Here is a 24,632-nt window from a genome sequence, read left to right on the forward strand (position 1 = left end):
CATTTTCGAAAAAAATCAGCCAACCCTGAAGGACAGCTGCGAAGCCATCGAAGTAGATTTTATGGTTTACAAAGAGAGGGAGACAGCATCAGTACAGCAGTAGTCTTAGAAACTCTGCCTACCACTCTGACACTATGACATTATTGCTCTAACTTATTTATTCTGATGCCAATTATTTTCTCAGGCTTCTGCTGAATCTACGACTCTGAATTAAATATGTATGTAATCACTGATATGTGTGTGCTTGTGTGTATGTGTGTGTGTGTAGACACCCACAGGCACACACATATCAATATAGGCATATATTTTTGAAACTAGAGTGAGCTTCAGAAGTTTCATCTCCATGTAATATATCTTTGACTCATAGTTCTGACTCATAGTATGATTTTTTAAATCCAAATGTTTCATCTCAGAAGCTTATGTTCTACATAGAATTTTAGAAATGAAAGCCACTCTGTATCAACCATTAAACCAAAGTCACAAATTTTAAAGTATATACAAACAAATCTGATATATGTACTACAGACTTAATTGTATTTGTTTTAGAATACTGTATGAGATTTCAATGATATATGGATATAGCAATAATTGGAAACATTTTGCATTAATAATTCAGTGGAGTTTCTTTCCTGAAATTGGGTTCCAAGTCTCAAGTACTTGTTATTAATAGCTATGCAGAACAAATAAATCAGCTGTGATCCTAATCAGTGTGAAAATGTGGCTAATGCGTTTTTCTGTTTCCCTAGGATCCCTGTTGCATACCTCGTGACACAACAGAAAAAATTTAGTCCAAACTATTTACAGAGATACAAACTTTAAAGAGGATCTTTCTTAAGCTTCCTATGTTTAAATATGTTTTACCAAACAAGTTTAATTTCCACCATTTTGTTTCAAATTTATTATCTTTCCACCAATATTTTACCTCTGGTCCTGGAGGGCCAGATGGTCCTTGGAGTCCTGGGTCACCTGTTTGGCCCTAAAATGGGGGGGAGGATCAAAGTATAAACATTAACTTAATAAACACAATTAAAAGAAGAAACAGGCATATGGTAAAAAAAATAGTAGTCATTATATTATCATGTCAAACAAGGTTGTAATGACTTTTTAGAAAAATCTGTAACCATCATTACCGTAAAAGTTTTTTTTTTTTTTTTTTTTTTTAATTTATTTATTATTATTATACTTTAAGTTGTAGGGTACATGTGCATAACATGCAGGTTTGTTACATATGTATACTTGTGCCATGTTGCTGTGCTGCACCCATCAACTCGTCATTTACATCAGGTATAACTCCCAATGCAATCCCTCCCCCCTCCCCCCTCCCCATGATAGGCCCCGGTGTGTGATGTTCCCCTTCCTGAGTCCGAGTGATCTCATTGTTCAGTTCCCACCTATGAGTGAGAACATGCGGTGTTATAAATAAGATGTTTATAGGTTGAATATACATTCACTCAAGTGTTAGTGATATAAACAAATTAATGAGTCAAGTGCTCAAATCAAGAAAAAAAATTGTGTGTTTATGCATGTTTCACAGAGATAAGACAATAAAGCTGGACTCAACAAGATAGGGAATTCTAGATGAGAAACTGCTTTTATAAATAACCACAGTCCCAGGGCTGTCTCTGAAAATTCCTCTCTCCTTTGATACTGTAAGTGGCCTGAATTAGTAATTAAGACTCACCTGGATTGAAATCCTTGTTACTTAATCTCTCTAAGCCTCAGTTTTCTCATCAATAAAATAGAAATAATAATTATAGTAGTAACATTCTCAAAGAGTCATTGGAAGTTAAATTAGATAATATATGTGAAGTGCTAAGCAGAATGTCTGACATATGAAATACTCATTAAATATCAACCAATTTTACAATCATTATTCCTTCTCTTCACACCCTTGCTGCTTTCCTGGCTCATACACAGAATTCCTAGATCGTTTTCATCCTTTAATTGAAGTTTTGAGGATTCAGTTTTCATATCTCTGAAGCTAGTTTCTGAGATTCATGATAAAGATGTGAAATCAGGGTTAAAGGAGAAAGTGACAGGAGAGAGAAGTAGGCATAAATCCTGAAACCAGAGAAGGCTAGCAATGCTTTCAAGAGATGAAAGTTTGGAAAGGGAGGACAGTAGTCTGATATATCTATTTTCATAAGAAAAACTATTGCATTCATTATTTGTTATATTAAGTTTCAAATTTAATTTAAATAAGCCTCAGATTACCTAAACTTGCAAGTTACAATATGGGATTGCCCATTTTCCAAAACCTAAAGCACAGTTTCCAATATGCACTTAATTCATTCTCAGTGCTGAGGTATCTGGACATAAAACAAGACACCATACAACTACTGCAATCAAACCTAGAGGAAGGCAGTGAAATACTATGGAAAGCCTCATTTAAGTTTCCCTTTCCAAATAAACAAAAACAAAATCTGTGATCTGTCAGAATCAGTATACTGAAGTTCTCAAAATGACAAGCATCTCTCTTTAAAGAAGATAGAGATAGGGGCGAGGGGCTCTCATTGGAGCCCTCTAGTGGCAAAATCCAATCACAAAGCTAAATTTCTAAGCAGTGAGGATAAAATAGCAATACCCTAGGGCTTTGTTTTCAGAAAAGCTAATTGACAATCAGATATTTAAAAACAGAAATTGTGTCATGATTTTATTTGTTCTTCAGAATAATTCTTTGTTTTGAAAAACTTCGATTGCAAATTTCCTATGAATGTCAATTTTCCTTTATAAAAGCTGACATTTTAAGTAACTTAGAAGTTACTTAAAGTTACTTATCTATAGATAACTGACTAATATTAAATAAACATCTACAAATGACAAAAACCTCTAGCTAAAAAATGGATAGAGCATAACAATTGTGTTTGTTTTCTTGGTCTAAAGGAAAGTGTATTTACTGACAACCTCAGAGTGGTAGTTTTCTCTATTTTTTAAAATACTTATAGAGCAAAAGCTTTCCTATTCAAGAACTGTACCAACTTTCCAAATCAGGACATTCTTTCTTATATCTTGAAAATATTACTTCATGTTACAACTTAGATCTACTTGGAAACAATATTAGTTAGTAACACCAACCTCTTAGGTAACAGAAAATTAAAAGTAGGATCTATAAAATAGGGAAGACATCCTTATGATGTTGACATTCTTTCCACGACAGTAAACAAATATTTTAGGTAGGCATTAACTTATATAATTGAGTGTGGGAGTTTGTTTCTTAATATAATAACTGATTCTGCATAAGCAACTTTTCATCAAACAAGTGTCTCCTTCCATAAAAAGCAAAGTTTTCCTGGTCAAATATCTACAGTTTTTCTATTAATAATATATAGAGCCAGGTGCAGTGGCTCACACCTATAATCCCACACTCTGGGAGACCAAGGTGAGAGGATCGCTTGAGGCCAGGAGTTTAAGACTAGCCTGGGCAACAAAACAAGACCCAGTTTCTACAATTTTTTTTTTTTTTTTAATTAGCTGGGCATAGTGGTGAGCACCTGCAGTCCTTGCTACTTGAGAGGCTGAGGTGAAAGGACCACTTGAGCCCAAGAGTTGGAGACTGCAGTGAGCTGTGATGGCACCATTACACTCTATCCTGAGCAACAGAGGGAGACCCTGTCTCCTAAAACATTTTTTAAAATTAAAACAAAAAGATACAAACAAGTAATAGATACAACAAGAGAGACTAAAGACAAGGCTATCTCACTAATTTTAATTCATGAATGCCTATCTTACCTTCGGCCCAAAGTGTTTTCAAAAGTTTGGTAAGACAAATAAAAAATCAATTATCTCCCTATCAAAGTAATTCCTGCTGACATTAATTTTCTTTATTAGAACAGTACACAAAGGTGTAAAACGAGTAAGTAAAAGACTCACTCTCATTGTCTCTTGCTCCCTGCCCTAAAAGAACATCATTAGCATTTATTGTGACTTCTTTCAGGAAAAAAATACTAAGGGCTTTAAGATAATGTGTTAAAGGTGAAATAGGCTCTCTGTCTTTTCTTTAGTTTACACTAGAGGAATATTAATAAGTACTATCTAAGAACATCATAATCACAGGACTATACGGAACCTTACATACGATATGGCCTAACTTTCTTTTTTTCTTTTTTTTTCTTGAGACGGAATCTCACTCTGTCACTAAGGCTGGAGTGCAGTGGCACAATCTTGACTCACTGCAACCTCTGCCTCCCGGGTTCAAGCTATTCTCCTGCTTCAGCCTCCTGAGGAGCTGGGACTCCAGGTGTGTGCCACTACGCCTGGCTAATTTTTGTATTTTTAGTAGAGATGGGGTTTCACCATGTTGGTCAGGGTGGTCTCAAACTCCTGACCTCGTGATCTGCCTGCCTCAGCCTCCCACAGTGCTGGGATTACAGGCATGAGCCACCATGCGTGGCCCTAACTTTAATTTTAAACATGAGAAACTGGTACCATGGTAGTTAAATACCCAAGGTTAAATACCCTAGCTAGTAGGTTAAGTGCCAGAGCTGGGACCAGAATCCAGGTCTTTGTCTCTCTAGCCAATGATTTTTTTACTCCCATAAATGTGTTATAAATAGAAATTTAATCAAAGAGTAAGGAACACTAAAATGGTTTGCCTTGTGTAAGCATGATACTTACCTCTAGTTTTCTCAAAAAATTAATTGTAAGGTACAAAAGAATAATACTTATATTATTTATTAGTTAATAGTGCCCTTAGAGCATGTATTGTATCATTTCATCCTATTTGGTCAAGGGATAGAAAACTGTCACATTATTAAAAAAAAAAGAGAGAAATATGTAAAAAAGATCTTATTTTGCCAATCACTGCACATCAGAGTGTCTTTATATGGTTTAAGAACCATGTTGAAAAACAGAAGTAGTTTGTTAGCTTCATGATCTATTCTCATGATCCAGTTTATGCACTCTAGAGCTTCTGAGATTCAACTCAAGGGTACAAGGGAGGGTACATGGCTTACTAGGTTAAGCCCTTATGGCAATAAACCCAGGGCAAAAAACTACTATAAGCAAAGGTCACTACTAACATTTCATCGAAAAGATGCCAAAAATTGTTCTTTGGGTTAAATAATTCCGAAGAGATGTATATAAAATACTATCAGAGTTAGAAGTCACAAAGAACGGGGTAAAGTTCTGTAATTTAATACTGCTTCCTGACATTAAAAAAAATAAACAATCCTTAGATGGAAGGGTAGAGCTAGAGGGAAGACAATAAACTGCTCAGGAACACAACACTCTTATTTTTAAATGTATGTTTTAATGTGACATTAATAAATTATAATCCTATATGTATTTTTTTTTTTTTTTTTTTTTTTTTTTGGAGACGGAGTCTCGCTCTGTCGCCCAGGCTGGAGTGCAGTGGCCAGATCTCAGCTCACTGCAAGCTCCGCCTCCCGGGTTCCCGCCATTCTCCTGCCTCAGCCTCCCGAGTAGCTGGGACCACAGGCGCCGCCACCTCGCCCGGCTAATTTTTTGTGTTTTTAGTAGAGACGGGGTTTCGCCGTGTTAGCCAGGATGGTCTCGATCTCCTGACCTTGTGATCCGCCCGTCTCGGCCTCCCAAAGTGCTGGGATTACAGGCTTTCCTATATGTATTTTTATATGTATAATCATCTCTATCTTTTTTGTAGAATTGAATCCTATATCTAATTTTTTCTATCTGTAATCACCTTTACCTTCATGGAGCTGTAATCAATATTAAAATCCTAAAACCGTCTTAAAATATTAAACCCTAAAACAGTATGGCACAGTAGCTAAAAGCATAAACTCGGACATACCTGATTGCCTAGGTTTTTCTGAATGGTCACCTACTAAGTAACTGGTGGCTACCCAGGTGACCTTAGGCATTTTCTAACACTGTGTCTCAATTTTCTTAATATAAAAAATAGGAATAATAATAGTACCAACTTTGTAGGATTGTTGTGAAGATTAATTTAGATGTATAGTCCTTTGAATACTGCCTGGTATTGTGTAGTCAGTAAATGTCAGCTACAATAATTATGATTTTTAATATTTAGAAATATATTTTGTCTCATGTTTTAATCATTTTATTTAAATAGCTCTAATAATTAAGTAATTTTGATTTACAATTTTTTGAGTTTTATGTTAACAGCAATATAAGGTATCTTTTTCTTTCATCTAATTGATATCCAAGGGTTAGAAAAAAAATAAGGATTTAGAATATTTTGGTCCACAAGAGAGTGCAAACATGCTACCTTTTCTTCAGACTGTTTCCTTAATAAAATTGCTATTTTGAAAAGTTAAAATATTATTTAAGATGCTTCATATTTTCTGGCTTCAAAGCCTATTGTTTTAATTTAAATATTGTCTATAATAGATTATTCAGTAGAATAATATGACCAAGATCTTTAGGACTCTCAGAAACTTGGCTTTGGCCTAGGGTTGGGAGTAGAGGGAAGTCCAAAAGTCTACGGAATGTGAACTGAATACTTGAGGGATTTGCTATATTCTGAAACTGAGGAGGCAAATGCTCAGTAGGCTTATACCCTACTTAGATCAACAGTGTCGAGACTCATGCCATCGCATGCACTCTGTCAATTACAAAGAGCAAAGCAAAAGTTCAAACCTACTGAAGGCCCTGGCTTTCCTCTCATCCCTTGTGGTCCTGGCAAACCAACAGCACCCTAAAAGAAGAGAATAACAGAGAGAAGAGAAAGTTATTATAGCACAAAAGGCAGATATACCACTATTTACAAACTGCTAACAAATTTCATAAAGTATGCTAAAATATTGAGAAAAAAGTTTCAAACAAGAACTTAAAACCATACTGATACCACATTCTAACACAAGACATGGATAAAATAATAAGCAGTTCTTTCTTTTGAATTTACACTTTTTCATATTTACATAAAATTAATGGTAAAAACATTACCTTGTCTCCAGGATACCCTGGTTCTCCTAGCTCTCCTGCAGTCCCTTGTTCACCCTGGAAAGCACAATTTCATGCAAAGATACTTATGTATCACAAACATGGCAATATTATAAGAAAGCAAATATTCATTATAAAAGAATAATTTCTCTATTTTTCTTACTTCTGAGGAAAACTAATATAATTGATACTACAAATTAGACTCCATAAAAACAAAATATTTCATAAATTGTGTTGACTGAAAAGTAAAAGACAAATGTGATAAAAAAATTATTTTTATAATATTAATATTTAAATCACCTTATCACCTTTGATTCCAGGTAGTCCTTTATTCCCTGAAAGACCCTACGAAAAAAGGTGACATTTTGTGATATCATAGAGAGATTAAAGGGAAATATCCATTATACAAATAGAACCATACCACTGGGCCAGGAATTCCAGCAGGTCCAATTGGTCCTACAGGGCCAACACTGCCCTGAAAAACAGTAAGAAAGAAGTGCACCATTAATCATTCATTAGGATTAGAAAGAAAATGTGGCAGAATTAATAAATTAATGAACCCAAAACAGTCATCTCACTAAGCTCCTACACGTGCCTTGCTCTTCAACAACTTATTTTCCTCTCTACATTTATAAATCATACCAATATTTCAAACTTTAGTGAAGTCCATCATTTTTCGGAAACCTTTTCATATTTGTCTAGTCCACAGAGATTCTTTCCTCCTTTGAGCTCCTATGATACTGTCCATGACATTCATCTTGCAATATTTCTCAACTAGATGAGACCTTTAAAAAATATTTCAGTGCCATGCTCCCAGGAAATAACAACAGATACTTCATTTGATTGTCTTAGAGTTTTATTTCACCCACTTATTCAGCCAATATTTATTGAGCAGTTACTATGTGCCAGACATCCTAATGATTTGATTTTATAATTTCCAGTTTGCAGAATGAGAAAATTTATCATAATTTCAGGGATAAACTCAGAGGTAAACAAAAGGCTGTATCCTTCTGGGCTTATCTCATTTATTCATCATTTAATATTTACTAAGCATAATATGTACAAGACACTGTTGAAGAATAAAAGAGAAAAAAGACATAATCTCTAACATCAATTTAATCTTCTAATTCCTCAGAAACATTACCACTATTATCTCCCGCAAGCAAGAGACTTAGAAAAAACTCTTTCAATATGTCATCTTAGAAAACAAAGGGCAATAGCAACATAAGGGTATGAAAGAAAAAATTGCAAAACAAAATGGCACTTCTTGGTGGTTTGGGATCAGTTATAATTTCTGTGTCACTAAGGTCTCATTTTTCTTCTTTCACTCACTACCTTTCTTTGCCTGGTTTCCTTACTACTCTTTATAATGGAAATCCAAGTTAGTTCAAACTTCTCTTTTTAGTTTTGAAATATTAAGGAACTATTGAAGTTGCATTTGTGAAATGCCAAAAATGTTACCCCTTGTAGTTAGAATTCCAGTTTCTTAGGATAGCATCCTAGGCCCTCTCTATCAGACCTCCATCAATCTTTCCGGTCTCCTTTCCTTCCATTGTCCTCATTTCCATTCCCCTTTACTTCTCCCTCCCCGAAATCCTCCGTTCTAGCTGCAGTGGACATGCTCTCCCTTATCAAATGCTCAGAACCTTTGACAAGATAGTTACCAGTACTAGAATGCCATTCTACTTCACTACTTAGTACACAGCACTGTACTTTTTTTTTTCTGCCTTCCTAGTCTGTGCATTTTGTGACAGCAGAAAAACATGTCTCATTTGCTTTTTAAATTTCCCAGACCCAACATAATAACTGGCAGATAATGGTTCTGAAATAAAGTGTAGAATGAATACTGAAGGGATTAATTTGAAATGGTGATTTCTAGAGCTCAATATCCCAACATAACAGCATTTCTAATTGTCTACATTTATATAATACAAATTTCAGAATGGAGAATATGACATCATATGGAAGAGTCTTAAAGTCTGTGAAATATAACTATGATAAATTATTTCTAACATGTTTAATCCTGAAATATATAACACTGTTACAGGCAAAGGGTAATACTTTCCAACTTAAGAGATATGCAATATTAATACATCATGCTTGTAATTTCAAATTATGTCAATAGGAAAACTTATGCTTATGATTACAGTGGATAGTTTATTCAAAGTTCATAGCTTTAAAACTTATGATAGGTTAGAAAAACACAAAAATATCTATGCTTGGAAATTGTGTAAAAGTAATCCAAGAAAGTATAGAAAGGACTATCTTAACGAACACACAAAAAAATCTTTCTTTATGTCCTGTTGTTTTCATCATAGATAAAATAATATTCTTAACTTTTTTCAGTAAGTATATTACTGGCATCTTCAGATGAATGTACTTTGTATGTATAATATCTTATTTTACTTTTCAGTGACTCTATAAGAAAAATCACCTAATGATAAGTATTGGGAGATATGAAAAATACATTATAATGAACTTAGAAAAATAAAGACCTATAAAGTAAAATTGAATACTATGGAATCGAAATTTCCAAGAAACAGCATGTCACAGATTGAGTGGAAATTCTACTCCTGAGAAACTATAGCCTTCTGAAAGTAACTCAGTTCTCAGTTCTACAAAGGTAACCTGAAAGTCCTTCAGCATTCCCTACCTACCAACTCATCTTCCACAAGAATGTGGAACAGACAGAAGAAATACTTTTGTGCACGGGAGCTTTGCTGAGGGTGTTTGGGATATGGTATCAGAGACAGAGGCGCCTCCCACACAGCTCCTCTGAGAACTTCTGAATTAAAGTCAAAGAAATAGAGAGACCCAAAGGATAAGTTATTTATATTAAAAAGAGCAGTCACTGGCCAATTAATAAGAGTTCATATGAGTATACTGCAGAAAGGACTGTGAGTTCCACATGGTTCTTTTTAATCACACCCATCATACTCATACGTGATACACATTGTCACTAGTCTAAGAAAGCATATAACAATGATGACCAACTGCATGGAAAAAATAATTTAGTTAAAGCAATAGCATCTTTTATCAGAAACTAAACCTGCTGGAAGGGAACATCTGAGAGATAAAGCAGAGGCTGCTGCTCTGGGCAAGCAGACAAGTTGTTTACTATGCAATATAAAGGTTCTCCATAATCCTTCCCAATTACTTTCAAAACCTCAATTCTTTCCATTCTGCTCCCAACCCCCTACTTTCTATGCTACAATCCCACTACTCCTCTTTCCATTCCCAAACATTCATTTTCCCTCATCTTCTGTGTCTCTGAACACAGTATTTTTGTATCTAAAGAACCCTCTTCCCCCTTTCACCCCACCCCATTCGTATACAATCTTCAAGATATAGCCCCCAAAATATCTCCTTTGTGAAGCCTACTCTGACTTTCCAAGATAACACAAATTGCTCCTTTCTCAGTGGTTTTACATTTAATCCATTATAGCAGCAATCACAGTATATGACACTACTTATTTTTCCTTCTATGCCATTAGATTGTAATATTGCCAAAAATAGGAATCTTAACTTGTTCATATTATTAGGCCTAGCAGTTAGTTCAGCCATTTGGTAGGTGCTCATGTTGTTTTAATTTTTAAAAGTAATGAATGTAAAATGGAAGTAACAATAACTGCTTTATTTACTTTACAACTCATTGAGGAGCAAATAAGATATGTATATGAAACTACTTTGAAAAGTAGAAAGGACCATCTGTATCAATTTAGAAGAGATGAGGACTACAAAGATGGCTCTTACTATCTGATGGTTACTTCTCAAATGGTTTTTGGGCTGGGCCCAGGGCCTTGCTGCTTTGTGCAGTCTCAGGACTTGGTGCACTGCATCCCAGCTGTGGCTAAAAGGGGTCAACACAGAGCTCAGGCCGGTGCATCAGAGGGTGCAAGCCCTGAGCCTTGGCTACTTACACGTGGTGTTGAGCCTGCAGGTGCACAGAAGTCAATAATTGAGGTTTGGGAACCTCTGCCTACATTTCACAGGATGTAAGGAAATGCCTGGATGTCTAGGCAGAAGTTTGCTGCAGGGGTGACGCCCTCATGGAGAATCTCTGCTAAGACAGTGTAGAAGGGAAATGTGGGGTCAGAGCCCCCACACAGAGTCCCCACTGGGGCACTTTTTAGTGGAGCTGTGAAAAGAGGGCCACCATCTTCCAGACCCCAGAATGGTAGATCCACCAACAGCTTGCACCATTCACCTGGAAAAGCCGCAGGCACTCAATGCCAGCCTATGAAGGCAGCTGGGAGGGGGTCTGTACCCTTTAAAGCCACAGGGTGGTGCTGTCCAAGGCTGTGGAAACCCACCTCTTATATCAGTGTGACCTGGATGTGAGCCATGGAGTCAAATTGAGATCATTTTGGAATTTTAAGTTTTAATGACTGCCCTACTTGATTTTGGACTTTCATGGCGCCTGTAGCCCCTTTGTTTTGGCCAATATCTCCTAATTGGAATGGGAGTATTTACCCAGTGCCTGTACCCCCATTGTATCTAGGAGGTAACTAATTGCTTTCAATTTTACAGGTTCATAGATGGAGGGACTAGCCTTGTTTCAGGTGAGACTTTGGACTTGTACTTTTGGGTTAATGCTGGAATGAGCTAGGACTTTGGGGGACTGTTGGAAAGGCATGATTGTGTTTTGAAATGTGTCCTCACATGAGATTTGGGAGGAGCCAGTGGCAGAATGATATGGTTTGGCTATGTCCCCACCCAAAATCTCATCTTGAATTGTAATTCCCATAACCCCCACAGGCCAAGGACTGGACCAGGTGGACATAATTGGGTCATGGAGATGGTTGCCCCATGTTGTTCTCACGATAGTAAGTGAGGCTCATGAGATCTGATTGTTTTATAAGCATCCGTCATTCCCCTTGTTTGCATTCACTCTGCCACCCTCTACAGAAGGCACTTGCTTTTCCTTGCCTTCCACCATGATATTAAGTTTCCTGAGGCCTCCCCAGCAATGTGGAACTGTGAGTCAATTAAACCTCTTTCCTTTATAAATTACCCAGTCTCAGTTATTTCTTCATAGCAGTGTGAGAATGGACTAATACAGTTATCATTAGCCATTTCCTTTTCTGTAGAATCTCTTCCCATGAACTGAAAGGTGAATGGAGAAAGAGAAAATACAGAAGATTCAGTTATTTTTCCTGAGTACTTTTATGTGCCAGGTAGTGTGCTAAGTGTTGGAGAAAAGTAGAGATAGTGTTTCAGGTAGACAAACATGTGCAAAACCTTGTAGCAAAGATGCTGCTGCATGGCATCTGAGAATTAACAGCTTTGCTAGTATACAAATAGTATGTAATGAACATGTGGATAAGAACCAAACCAGACTACATATCTTGGGCCATGTTTTAAAAATTTGGTCTTAATTTTGAGAGTAATAACAGAAGCGCTTTAGCTAATCAACTCCATGCTAATAGATTAAATAAAAACTGCATGAAGAGCATCTTTGGAATCTAACTCCTTTTGCTTACTTCCTTTCTCTACCCATTGACTAATACCTACAGGTTTAACCCTATTCTAAGTTCTCAGAAAAAAAAAAAAAAAGTCAATTTGTGTTCCACCATCACATAGAGTTTCTCAGGAAGGACTAAAGAAATCTTATAAGGTAGATAATATACACTTAAGGGAGTATAAGTTTTAAGGAGGTGGTACAGCCCAACAAAATTCTGGACTCTGGATTTGGATCACCTGGCTTCAAATCTGGGCTCAAACACTTATCAGCTCAGTAGTCATGGGTTGGTCTGAGAATGCAATGACTTAACAATTGTGGCCAGTCCACTGAAAATAGTAAATAAATGTGAGGCGCCCTCAGTAATTTTATTATTACTACTACTACAAATCTTACCATTATGTTAGAGAAAAGTTTAAATGTTTCAGACTCACACAGGTTCTTTGACTCTAAATCCCATATTCATGTTATCCCAAGATGGCAAGTTAAAGCTTATGCTGACTTAAATTTTACCACAGTTCCAATAAATGAGCTCCTGACTTATTTATTTTTATTTATTTGATTTTTTTAGAGAGATGGGGCCTTACTTCATCACCTAGGCTGGAGTGCAGCAGCATGATCATAGCTCACTGATGCCTCTAACTCCTGGGCTCAAGAGATGCTCTCACCTCAGCCTCCTAAGTAGCTGAGACTACAGGTGTGCTCTACCTCACTTGGCTAATTGAAACATTTTTCTCAGCTTTATTTTTTAAACTACTTTTTTATTTAAATAAGGAGAATTCTTCCCTATGGAAAGAGCTAGCACAATCACATATTTGAAAGGAGAAACAGTAGGTACTGAACTGGAGGAAAAGGGCGAAGGCTGAGTGTGCCAGCACCAGCCTGGAGAATCCACAATTCCACTTCCTATCCAAGGTAAGTTTCCCAAAATAATATATAAACAAGCTGCACATTATACCTTTAGCCATTGTCTGCCCTTTCAAATATCTGGTCTACATGAAAAGACAAAGAAGAAAGGCCAAAACAAAAACAAAAGGAAACAAAAACAAAACGCAACCCTCTCAAAAACAAAAGAAAAAATACCCCAAATCTTTTTTACTACACAAGGCATGAGGTCAAAAGCTTAGAGTACAGTGTCTCCTTTAAGCCATGGAAGAAAAGCATCCACATAGAGCCTTAGCAAGAATTTCCACTCTGAGGCTTTGTAACATGCTGAAGACAGGGCCCTAGGGGTGCTGCTGACATCTTGGAGGCCACCAACTGAGGTGGAGAAGCAGTGAACAGCAGGTCTCATGCACTTGGAAGATCACCAGCCAAATATGCACTGGTGGCCTGGTGGAGCATGGCTGGGTGACTGTCTACCCCCAACACTGAACCACTCCTATCCCAGATGACCTACTTCTTAGGTCTGTCTCATATTTCACAAAAGAGCTGGAAGTCCGCATTTCTCATTCATCACAATACAAGACAAAGCACACACACTCTAGTATCTTTGGTCATCAAAGGCCATTTCCAACAAACTCTCAAAGGTTTGCTTTGCAAGAAGTGAAAAGGGACAAATGAAGATTTGAAGGGCAGCCTGTAGCCACTTGGCAGAAGGAAACCAAATGGCAGGGAGGGGGCTTCACCAGAACTGCCATGCTGCCACAGTGGGCCAGGCTAATTTTCTTTTTTCTTTCTTTCTTTTTTCTTTTCTTTTCTTTTCTTTTTTTTTTTTTTTTTTTGTTGTTGTTGTAGAGTTGGGATCACATCATCTTGCCCAGGCTGGTCTCAAACTTCTAAGCTCAAGTAACCCTCCTGCCTTGGCCTCCTAAAGTGCTGGGATCATAGGCATGAGCCACCATGCCCGGCCATGACTTCTTTGACCAAGCTGTCACCTTGTGCTTTGGGATAGCTAAAGATAAGGGAAAGAAGACTGAAAGAAAGGCTATCAATATATTGAACAGACATTTGCACTCCCGTGTTTATTGCAGCAGTATTCACAATAGCCAATATACAGAATCAACTTAAGTGTCCATCAATAGATGAATGAATAAAGAAAATGTGGTACATACAAACAATAGAATACTATTCAGCTATAAAAAAGAATGAGATTCTGTCATTTGCAACAACATGAACAGAACTGGAGGACATTATGTTAAATGAAATAAGCCAGGTACAGAAACGTAACTAACACATGTTCTCACAAATATGTGGGAGCTAAATATATGAGAAGGGTAGGGGTGGAGGATATAAAAGGGATGATAAATAGATACAAAAATACAGTTAGAAAGAATAAGATCTAGTATTTCATAGCACAATAGAGTGGCTATTTTTAACAATAGTTGATCACAGATTTCAAAATAAAATAAAAGAGGGAAATTAGAATGTTCCTAACACAAAGAAATAGTAAGTGTTTGAGGTGATACAAGCACCAATTATTCAAATTTTGATCATTACACATTTTTTTCTTGTAACAGATATCACATATACCCCATAAATATGTACAACTATTACATATTGAAAATAATTGACAATTTTTTTAAAAGGAAAGAAGTGGGTCTTCTATGTCTTATGCTTTTGAGGAAACTTTTGTCTTAGGTATCCTTTAGCGTACAGGTACAAACACATACATACAGGTCTATAAAAATATATCATTATTTTTTCTTATCATAAAATACATTAATTTTTTGACTTACACTACTGGTCTAATTATTCAGATCTGGTTGAAAAATACATTTAATCAAGGTTGATAACCAATAAAGACAGTAAAACTTCTCATTTTCCTAAGTTTCAAAAACACATCTAACATATATAAATTGCACAATAAAATATTTTTTTAAGAATGATGATATTTAGTGATACTCACTCTAAGCCCAGGAAACCCCGGAGGACCAGTGCCACCTACAAGTCCCTATTGTAAAAGAAATGTGCAATACTTATTAAATTTGATTCCCAACTACTGAAGGTATTTCTGAAGATAAACACAAAAACTTTCTAGCTAAGAATACATCAAAATGTACCTTCTATTATAGCTAACTTCTGAAACTCCCCTAATCTTATGCATCCTCCTGAGAAGGACAAACCCATGGTGGCCGTTTATGTTCTTCACAAGTGCCCTTGGCTAAATGCTTTTGGACGCCAGGACTACCACTTAATTCTAGCTTAAGTAGAGTCCTCTCTGCTTCCTACGTATTTAACCAAGGAAGTAAATCCCATCAATAATCAACACTGTACATTTAATTAGGCTATCTACTCTATGAAAAGACAGGTGGTCAGCATGTAGGATTAGAAAAACATTTTCAGATGGTTTAAAACACTATCGACTCTTTTGAAGTACATTATTTAAATTCTCTAATCTTCATTTTTCTCATTAAAACAGAAATACCAATATCTCTTCTCATTGTAAAAATCACAATAAAATTTGTCATATGTAAAGGCACTATAAAAATTATAAAATTTTCAATACTGTTAAATTATTTATGTAAGTATCAGATTTTAATGATCATTATTAAATATTCCAGCTGATTTGTGATTGGTCTTTTGAACTCATTGTCATTACACTTTATAGTTTTTAAGATAATTCCTAATTCACTTTATGTCACTGTCACATTATTTACAAGGCACAAAGTACATGAATGTCCTTCTTTTTTTGCATTTCAAATTCTGTTCTGAAACAAAGGCAGAGAATATACTATAGGGGATTATAAACCAGTAAACTAAATATATCCAGTTGACTCTTGTATTTTAAAGATTTTAAAAACTCAAAATGCTTCTGAAGAAACATTATTATATTTTAAATGAAGAGCAGAAAACTTTAAATATTCTAGGAAAATGTTAATATTAATATAATTTATATAATTAATATTAATTGAATTATATAAATCAATTATATATTAAGATATAATTAATATTAATTACATATTTAGATAATTATATACTTAATATAATTTATATAATTTATATAATTATATAATTAATATAATTTAAAAGAAAACTTCAAATATTCTGGGAGTCTTAATAGACTTCATGGATAGTAACTGACAAAAAATTATGTAAAATGGCTTCACACTAGGTACACAAGAGCACAAATGGCATTAAAAATAAATAATGTTTACTTTATTATGCTTGAAATACTCTTCAGAATCATATGCAAGAAATAAAGGTAAACATTCCACTTAAAACATCATTCAAGTTTTTAACAATGTATTTGAAAATCAGTTCTACTCTTATCTGCTATGCCTTATAACAAATGAAACCTTGGCTGAATTCACTGAATGAGCTAATATAGTTTTAATTTGGAAAACAGAAGTAAAAAAGAAGAAAAACAAACTATTTTAAACTCTTTATATTAGTGATTTACTTATGTGTAATTATTGGAACTATTCCCAATTTAGGCTACAGAGATTTTGTGTTTTTTCTAACTCACTTTAAAATTATGAAAAGAATATGTAAATGGCATAGATTGGGAAATAGCTATTGGATGCTTTTTAAGGGCAAAAGCTAAAGCTGTTTCTACCTAGTGCCAAAAAATAGCAATCCATCATCATTCTTTGATGATATAATTAAACTAACTTTAGGACAGTAACTCTTTCTCAATCTGAACATTGACAGTTAAAAAATCCCAAAGTAGAATAATTTTCCCTAAAACACTAAGAAGTAAGGTGGATCAATGACAGGTTTGAATCCAAAGAGCAATCACTGAGTGTACAATTTTTATATAAGTCTTGTTGGTACTTTCATGTATAAGAGCCAATATTGTGATCATATATTTTTAATATTTTACTTAAGCAGTTATACCTATTTAACATCATCAAAATAATTAATTTAAAGATTGAATGTCATGATGAAATTTGAAATATTTTTGACTTATTTCCCAAGTTGAAAAATCACAAACTGGAATGTGCACAGTCGTGTGGAGACTGTTTTTCCAATAGTGTTTATTCACAAATATTATAATAAGGACTGTAAGTGCAGTGCTATAAAGTATGAATGATGTTAGAATGCAAGACTGGACCAACATAATGTACTCACAGGACTGCCATCAAGACCAGCAGGGCCTCTGTCTCCAAAGTCACCTGGAAAACCCTGTCACAGGGAAAGAGGAAGAATGCCAACATATATAAAGAATTCATTTTTGCTGTATTTTCTAATAAAAAATTTAGTAATAGAAAATATTTATTTCCTAACTCTTAAACTGTAATGCAACAAACACACTCTTTTGTATAACACATGTAATTGATTTTAAATACAATATTTCAAAAAATAAAAAACTAAATACAATATTTCTATATGTTATAAAATTATTTTATATGCCACATAACATATACAGAAAATGAAACTGAAGTTTGTTCATCATACATAAAAAATCACCAAATGAAAGGAAAAATAATGAAGATTTCTGATTGAACAATCTTCAGTTATCTCTGCTATTCCAAACTGTTCCTATACTCACTCCACAGAGAATAAAACAGCTAGTATTATTAAGCACTTACCATGTGCTAAAGGCTTTATGCACATAATTATATATACACACTTCATTTCATCTTCATAACAGGTCTATTTAATAGATACTAATAATCTCACATTGTTGTTGAGGAAGTTAAAGCACAGAGAGTGTAGGTCAGTTGCTCAAGGTTAGACCATTAAAGATGGGTGGGACAGAGATGTGAATGGAGACAGACTGATCTAGAGTCCATGCTTTTTCAACTGTGCTGCACTAAATACTTTAAATCATCATTCCAAGACACATATGTAAAACAAAAAATCCTTTAAGTACAATTTTATTAAGGAAAGGAATAATACACATAAATACTACAAACTTAAAATGAGGTGAAAATTAAAAGCTTCCCAAATGCCTATTGAGAATTCTACATGGTAAAACTATGAAGGACGGTAAAATAACAAACCTTCTCATTGTAGATTCTATTGTAAAATAACTCAATGCTCAGCTACTCTTACTTTATAAAACTACATTTTTCTCTAAAGATTTACCATTCCTCAACTTTAAAGCTCACTTTTTAAGAGGCTACTTTATAAAAATGTTTATAAGACTTACTATTATAAATATTTTCATAATATTCATTTACAACAACCAGGAATAACAAAAATAAAAGTCTATCATTAGATTCTTATAATCTCTTTACTTAGGCAAGTCAGTATTAAATATTATGTTTAACAGACTGCCAAAAATTACTGGTTCCCAGAACAAAAATGAATAGGTTAAACTTAAAAGATAGTTTAACAATTGAAAAAATGTACAATGTTTCTAAAATATAGTTAACTCCTACTAGAAGCACAGTTTCCCTTATCCTGTAATCAAAGGATAATGTAAAAACCATCTGTGTAGCCAAATATATTGTAGCCATACTCCCTTCAAAGTTAGTTGAAGTTCAAGCAAGCATTTTACTTTCATTGTCTTTGGAAGTCAGATTTTGTTGTCAACAACTTGCAACTCTGCAATATATTATCCTATTCAGTATGAGCTAACATGGATATTTGAAAGTATTTATGACACACAGGTAATGGAAAAAGTAGAAGAAATATATACTACAGTAAGTCTGAAACATAAGAGATGATTGATTTTCTTAGATAGATCATAAGTAGGTTTTTCAGAAACCTCACTGAAATAATAAAGTATAGGGGACACACTGCATGATTCCATTACTGTGTAATGTCCACAACAGGCAAATTCACAGGGACATAAAGTGGATTAGTGGTTGCCTGTGGCTGGTGATGTGGGGGAGGAATGGAAAGTGACTCCTAATGAGTACAGGATTTCTTTTGGGGGTGATGAAAATGTTATAAAATCAGATACTGTGATGGCTGCACAATTCTGAATATACTCAAAACTGCCAAATTATACACTTTAAAGGTGAATTTTATGGTATGTGAATTATATGTCAATAAAGTTGTTCTTAAAAAACAACCTGAACAAGGAGTGGGATTGCTGAAAACATCTTTGGGAATTCACTCAGGATTGCCTAGAGAATGTGCTGTTCTCCCCAGTCCTTCCCAGTCCCTTGCATCCAGAGGGAGAAACTGCTCTCTGGCTCACCTTCCCTCAAAATTAGTAATTTCTCCCCACCTAGCAGAGGGAAGATGGGAGAGAGAAGAGGGGAAAGAATTGTGATCAATTTTTCCCTCATCACAAAATACTTACTTTCTACAACCAGCATAAAAACAATGCAATACTCATTAATTTCAACTTCTTATTCTTCCGGTAGTTCATAAACACGCGTATTAGTTGTTCACCTTGACTTTGCCCCTGAAATAATTTAGATGAGCTGAGTAATATCTACTTTAAATTTTTAATGTATTTTTCTTTATTATTATTATTATTATTATCATTGTAGAGATGGGGGTCTCACTGTGTTGCCCAGACTCTTCTCAAACTCCCAGCTTCAAGCGATACCTCCTGCCTCAGCCTCCCATAGTGTTGGGATTACAGGCGTAAGCTACCATACCAAGCCCTTGTGCATTGTTTCTTTTCCCACTTTATTACTCATTAAACATTTCATTTTAATTCTCTATTCTTGACAGAGATGATTTATTCTTTTAATCCGTCTTATATACTGATCATGTATTATCAATTTTTGAAATAATTTCTATGAAATCTAGACACTTCTTGTTTTATGAAATATTGCACAGCTAATACCACAAAGGCATTATTTGGCTCTTTATTAGATACATAATATTTTCTTTTAAAGAAAATCATACCAATGTTTTATACTGTTGAATCTCCTTGCTTGTTTATTGTTTATTCAGTTGTTTTTCAATGTTAATAACTGCATTAATATTTTTAATACAGGTGAGGTTCTATATTCTTTTAATCATGAGCCTAAATGTTTGCAGCCACATAGGTTCATTGCCAAAAAATGGTCTTCAAGATTGCTTGTGAAATATGGAACAGTATCTTTTTCCTTTAATTTTATAATACAAAAGACAGTCTCTATAATTTCTTTAACCAGTTGAAAGAATGTTGAAGAATGAAATATTTTGTTATATTTGCCTGGTAGAAAATTATAATCATTAATTTAAATCAAATTGTGTTTTCCTAAAAATACTCTCACATTGCCAAAGGACATAACGGCCATTTTCCAGGATTATCATGCAACTGAGATAGGAAAGCTCAAGAGTTTTTGCTTTTCTTGTTCAATTTGCCAGTTTCATGAATGTAATTTTCACCTTCTAATGAGCATGCCAGAGTCGCACCATTGCTTCTGTGCTGTATATAGTTCTCTTTTTCACATTTTGATCAGTTAAAATATTTTATGTGATAAAGAATACGATGTTTCAGGAATTCCACTAATCTCTTCAACTTGTGAATAATTTTCTATTTTCTTGTTTATTTCCAATGATCAGTGTGGTGGACACTTTAAAAGATCTCCGAAGATTCCCATTTCCTGGTGTTCACACTTTTCTATGACATCCTCCCTTTGAGTGTAGCTAGCACCTATGACTTGCTTAATCTAACAAATAGTATATAGCAAAGGTGATGAGATATCATTGCCATGATTATGTTACACTATATAAGACTGTGTTAGCAGCCTGGAGCTACAGGCTTCTCTCATGAGTTTGATGAAGTAAGCAGCTGTGTTGGAGAAGTCCATGTGGCAAGAAACTGTGGGTGACTCTGAAAACTGTGGACAGTCTATAGGACCTGAGGGTGGCCCATAGCCGAGAGCCGGCAAAAAGCCAGAGCCCTCCATTCTACAATCTCAAGGTAATAAATTCTTCCTACAGCCTGAAAGAGTCTGGAAATGAACCTTCCCCCAGTCAAGCTTAAAGATGATAATGCAGCCTGACACTTTGATTGCAAACTTATGACTACAGCAGAAGACTCAGTGAAGTAACACCTAGATTCCTGACCCATGAAAACTGCAAGATAATAAATGAATATTGTTTTCAGCTGCTAAGTTTGACGTATGTTATTAATTATGGTAAAATAGCAATAGAAACAGAAAACCAGTTAAATTGGTAATTAAATCTTCTTTAGAGAATATATAAAGTCTTATTTCCAAATTTTACCATAGGTAAATGCTCAACATAAGTCTACGGTTGTTTCTAGTTTTAAAAATCTCAAGTAGATCATCTCTGAAGATTTTCTACTGCTGTCTACTTCCTATTACAAATTATAATTAACAACAAATTAAAAAATATTAAAATTTTTGTATTTACTTTTTTAAAAATTTGACTTAATCTTATTAAATATCTGTATTTCAAACTTTATCATTCTAGCATTTCATGTCCATCTATTGCCAATGTAAAAAAATCTTATCATACTTCATGAATTTTTTGTCCATACTTATGTAAAGACAAATTTAATAATAATATGCATTGTTTAATAATGGAAAATGCTTGTCAGTCTCCAATTGCAACTGTTGCAAATATCACACTAATTCTATTACCTCAGGAACAATAAATTATAACAGAAAGAAAGGATAATAGAAGCTTTAAATTACCAGAAAACAATATTTTTATCATGTAAGATTCTATTGCATTCATGCTGAGAGAAAAATTAGATAATTTCTCTTTCCTTTGATTGAAATGCTTCTACTGCCTTCTCGAACCCTTACCAAAATCTTGAGCAGTTTCTGTCTCCAATGTCAGCAATGGTACCACTTACAAACCTTCACGGCATTCAGATATGAAGATACAGGCAAGAGATGTGGAGAATTTCTCTGAAGCCTAAACATTATTAATTTAAACTGTGGTACCCAGCCTCAGTGATGGACCTCAGTGATCTTTGATTCCTGGATTCCTGGTATTCATGCTCTTATGTAGTCCAGACCCACTCTGAATTATGTGAGCCTATGTGACCAAAAGAATATAGAAGTGACAATGTGTAATTTCTGAAGCTAGGTCATAAAGATACCACAGCTATCATCTTGCTGTAGTATCTTTACACCACTCACTCTGGGGGAAGCCAAAGTTATGTTCTGAATATACTCAGCAGCACTGTGGAGAGGTCTCCATGGGGAGGAAGTGAGGTCTCTCACCAACAACTAGCACCAACTTGGCCAGCAAGTGAGCCTCCTTAAAAGCAAATCCTCCAACCCCCAGTCAAGCCTTTGGATGACAGTAGCCCTAACCAAAACCTTAACTACAACCTCATGAATCAGAACCACCCAACTATGCCACTACCAAATTCCTGACCCACAGAAACTATAAAAATAATATATATTTATTGTTGTTTTAAACCACCAATGTAATTTGTTTCATAGCAATAGATAGCTAATACATAGTAACAAGAGCGACTGTCTAGGATCACAGGGCATGCGATGCCAGTGCTAAGTGCTGGATCCTGAATGACAGAGGCACTCAAGTATTTTAAATGTATGATATGCAGGGCCCCCTAAAGCTCAGAGCCCACAGCAAGTTTCTCTGATTCCTGGGTCTTACAATGGTCCTGTTATCAAACATGGTAGTTATTAAACACTAAGACCAAAAGAAGTTTATTAGACTTGATAGGCCTGAATACATGTATGTGATATTAATATTTTAGATCACTCATAGATACTACATTTGGTAGTATATTTAAATATGTTTAAACAGTGAAAACCTTCTTCCTTAGCATGTCCAGTAAAAGCATTATTTTCCTAGCTCCACAAACAATTTTTTTAAATGTATATAAAATAACTAGGAAAATAAGAAGACCAAGATAACCATAAAATGGTCACAATGACTATATTTACAGAATTTTTAAAAAACAAAAGCAATGCAAAAATCCTTCAGGAGAACATATTTTGTTATTTCTAGAGGAAGGTTTAGAAACAACATATTTAATCTGAAGTAGAAATGAATATAAATTATCATAGAAGATTAATACTAAACAGGCATTAATAATCATAACAGAAATAATTTGTTCCAAAACTAAGCATTGAAAATACAGGATCACACTAACTTGTCTAGAATTAGAAACACTAAAATTTAACTTAGAAGTTATTTTTACACATTCTGCATATGAATACATATTACCAGGAAATACTGGTATTTTAAAATCCTTCATATATAAAACAAGATCACTGCAGGAAAAGGCTGGAGTGTGAAGTATTCTGTGATGATCTGATCTCTTCACCCTTCTTTTCCTCACAGCAAGGACAATTTGATCCACACTCAGGGTCAACCGGATCCTCATAATTGAGACTAATTCTAAACTTCAGCAGAAACATGAGTAGGTCTGGCCCTATTCATGGAGATTTGGCATCAAGGCAGGCTTAATGCTAACCTGGGCCTCAATTTCCAGATTCAAGTTCTGGCCCTGTTCTAAAAGACTGATTACCACATTGTGTCCTTTTTCTTGTGTCCAAAAACCAGATGTGGTATACATCATGTTCTATCCCTCAATAATAAAGCTCCCACCTTATTCTTGCTATTCGCCCTCCTAGAGAATATCATCCCTGAGCCCAACCTAGGCCTAACTGCCACATGTGCACTCACACTTCTGATTTTGATAACCTACAAGGCTCTTTGAGTTGTCCCTTACGTTATCCACCCTGAAGATAATTTCCATATTCCCACCCACTGGTGTTACATCCCTATGAAATCAATCATGTTCTGCCTGGACTTCCTCCAAATTATAATATGTAGTTCATTGGGTGTCCCTCTTCTTAGTGTCTATGCCAACCCTGGGGTGGGGTTAATTAAAAGTCCTGAAATCTTCCATACATCCCGTCATACTATTATATATGTATGTTAGCCAAATATAGCTACTACAGACTATGCCCAGTAAAGTAGAATACATAAATTACATTTTTCCTGAAGGAGGCAGAATTCCTTAACAATTAATAACAACTTTTTCATAATGTTCTAGCTAGAGTTGTACTTTATGATCGAATTAACTGCATTTTCTTCCTAAAACAAAACAAACAAGAGTCTCTAAATTTTCCACAAAATGTATGTATCTGAGATGCTACTATGCAATATGTATTTAAGACTGTCTTGGGCTAAAGATAAAAACTAATAACAGATGTCCAACACCAGGATTTTATATTCTGAAATTCTAACTCTAGATTTAGAAGCCAAAATACAGTTTACTTCAAATACACTCTTCTAACAGAAAAACATACGAGAAAAGAGGCACAGGCACTCCTTTCTGTAATTAGAAAAGTAAACATCTCGGAAGTCTGGGTGCCTTAAGGGTGTTATTTTGCCCACCACTCTAGGATGTGATATTTTTATCTTCAGAGGAAGAAAACTAAGTACAGTTTTGCTGTTTGTCAAACTTTAAATGTAATGTGATTTGATTATTTATAATCTATTTCTAAGGGTCTGAAAAATTCCTTGAAAAACATCAGTATTCTGATAGCAG

The 24,632-nt window shown here is 34.9% G+C and overlaps 1 protein-coding gene and 1 pseudogene across 4 annotated transcripts in view; one reads left to right on the plus strand and one right to left on the minus strand.

Annotated features, from left to right (window-relative positions):
* Positions 1-24,632, minus strand: part of COL24A1 (collagen type XXIV alpha 1 chain) — a 392,042-nt gene that overhangs the window by 257,439 nt on the left and 109,971 nt on the right. For all 4 annotated transcript variants that reach the window (XR_007721823.1, XM_050772561.1, XM_050772480.1 and 1 more), the window contains exons 14-20: positions 17,354-17,407; positions 15,189-15,233; positions 7,301-7,354; positions 7,180-7,224; positions 6,883-6,936; positions 6,581-6,634; positions 923-976 (exon numbers count right to left, since the gene is read on the minus strand). Coding sequence is in view for 3 of the 4 variants with exons in the window: in XM_050772561.1 (XP_050628518.1) it covers positions 923-976; positions 6,581-6,634; positions 6,883-6,936; positions 7,180-7,224; positions 7,301-7,354; positions 15,189-15,233; positions 17,354-17,407 (360 nt within the window). In the remaining variant the exon portion in view is untranslated. The remainder of the gene's footprint in view (positions 1-922; positions 977-6,580; positions 6,635-6,882; positions 6,937-7,179; positions 7,225-7,300; positions 7,355-15,188; positions 15,234-17,353; positions 17,408-24,632) is intronic.
* On the plus strand, positions 12,975-13,905 carry LOC126944024 (uncharacterized; annotated as a pseudogene).

The sequence above is a fragment of the Macaca thibetana genome, chromosome 1, assembly GCF_024542745.1.
Source record: "Macaca thibetana thibetana isolate TM-01 chromosome 1, ASM2454274v1, whole genome shotgun sequence".
Classification (NCBI taxonomy): domain Eukaryota; kingdom Metazoa; phylum Chordata; class Mammalia; order Primates; family Cercopithecidae; genus Macaca; species Macaca thibetana.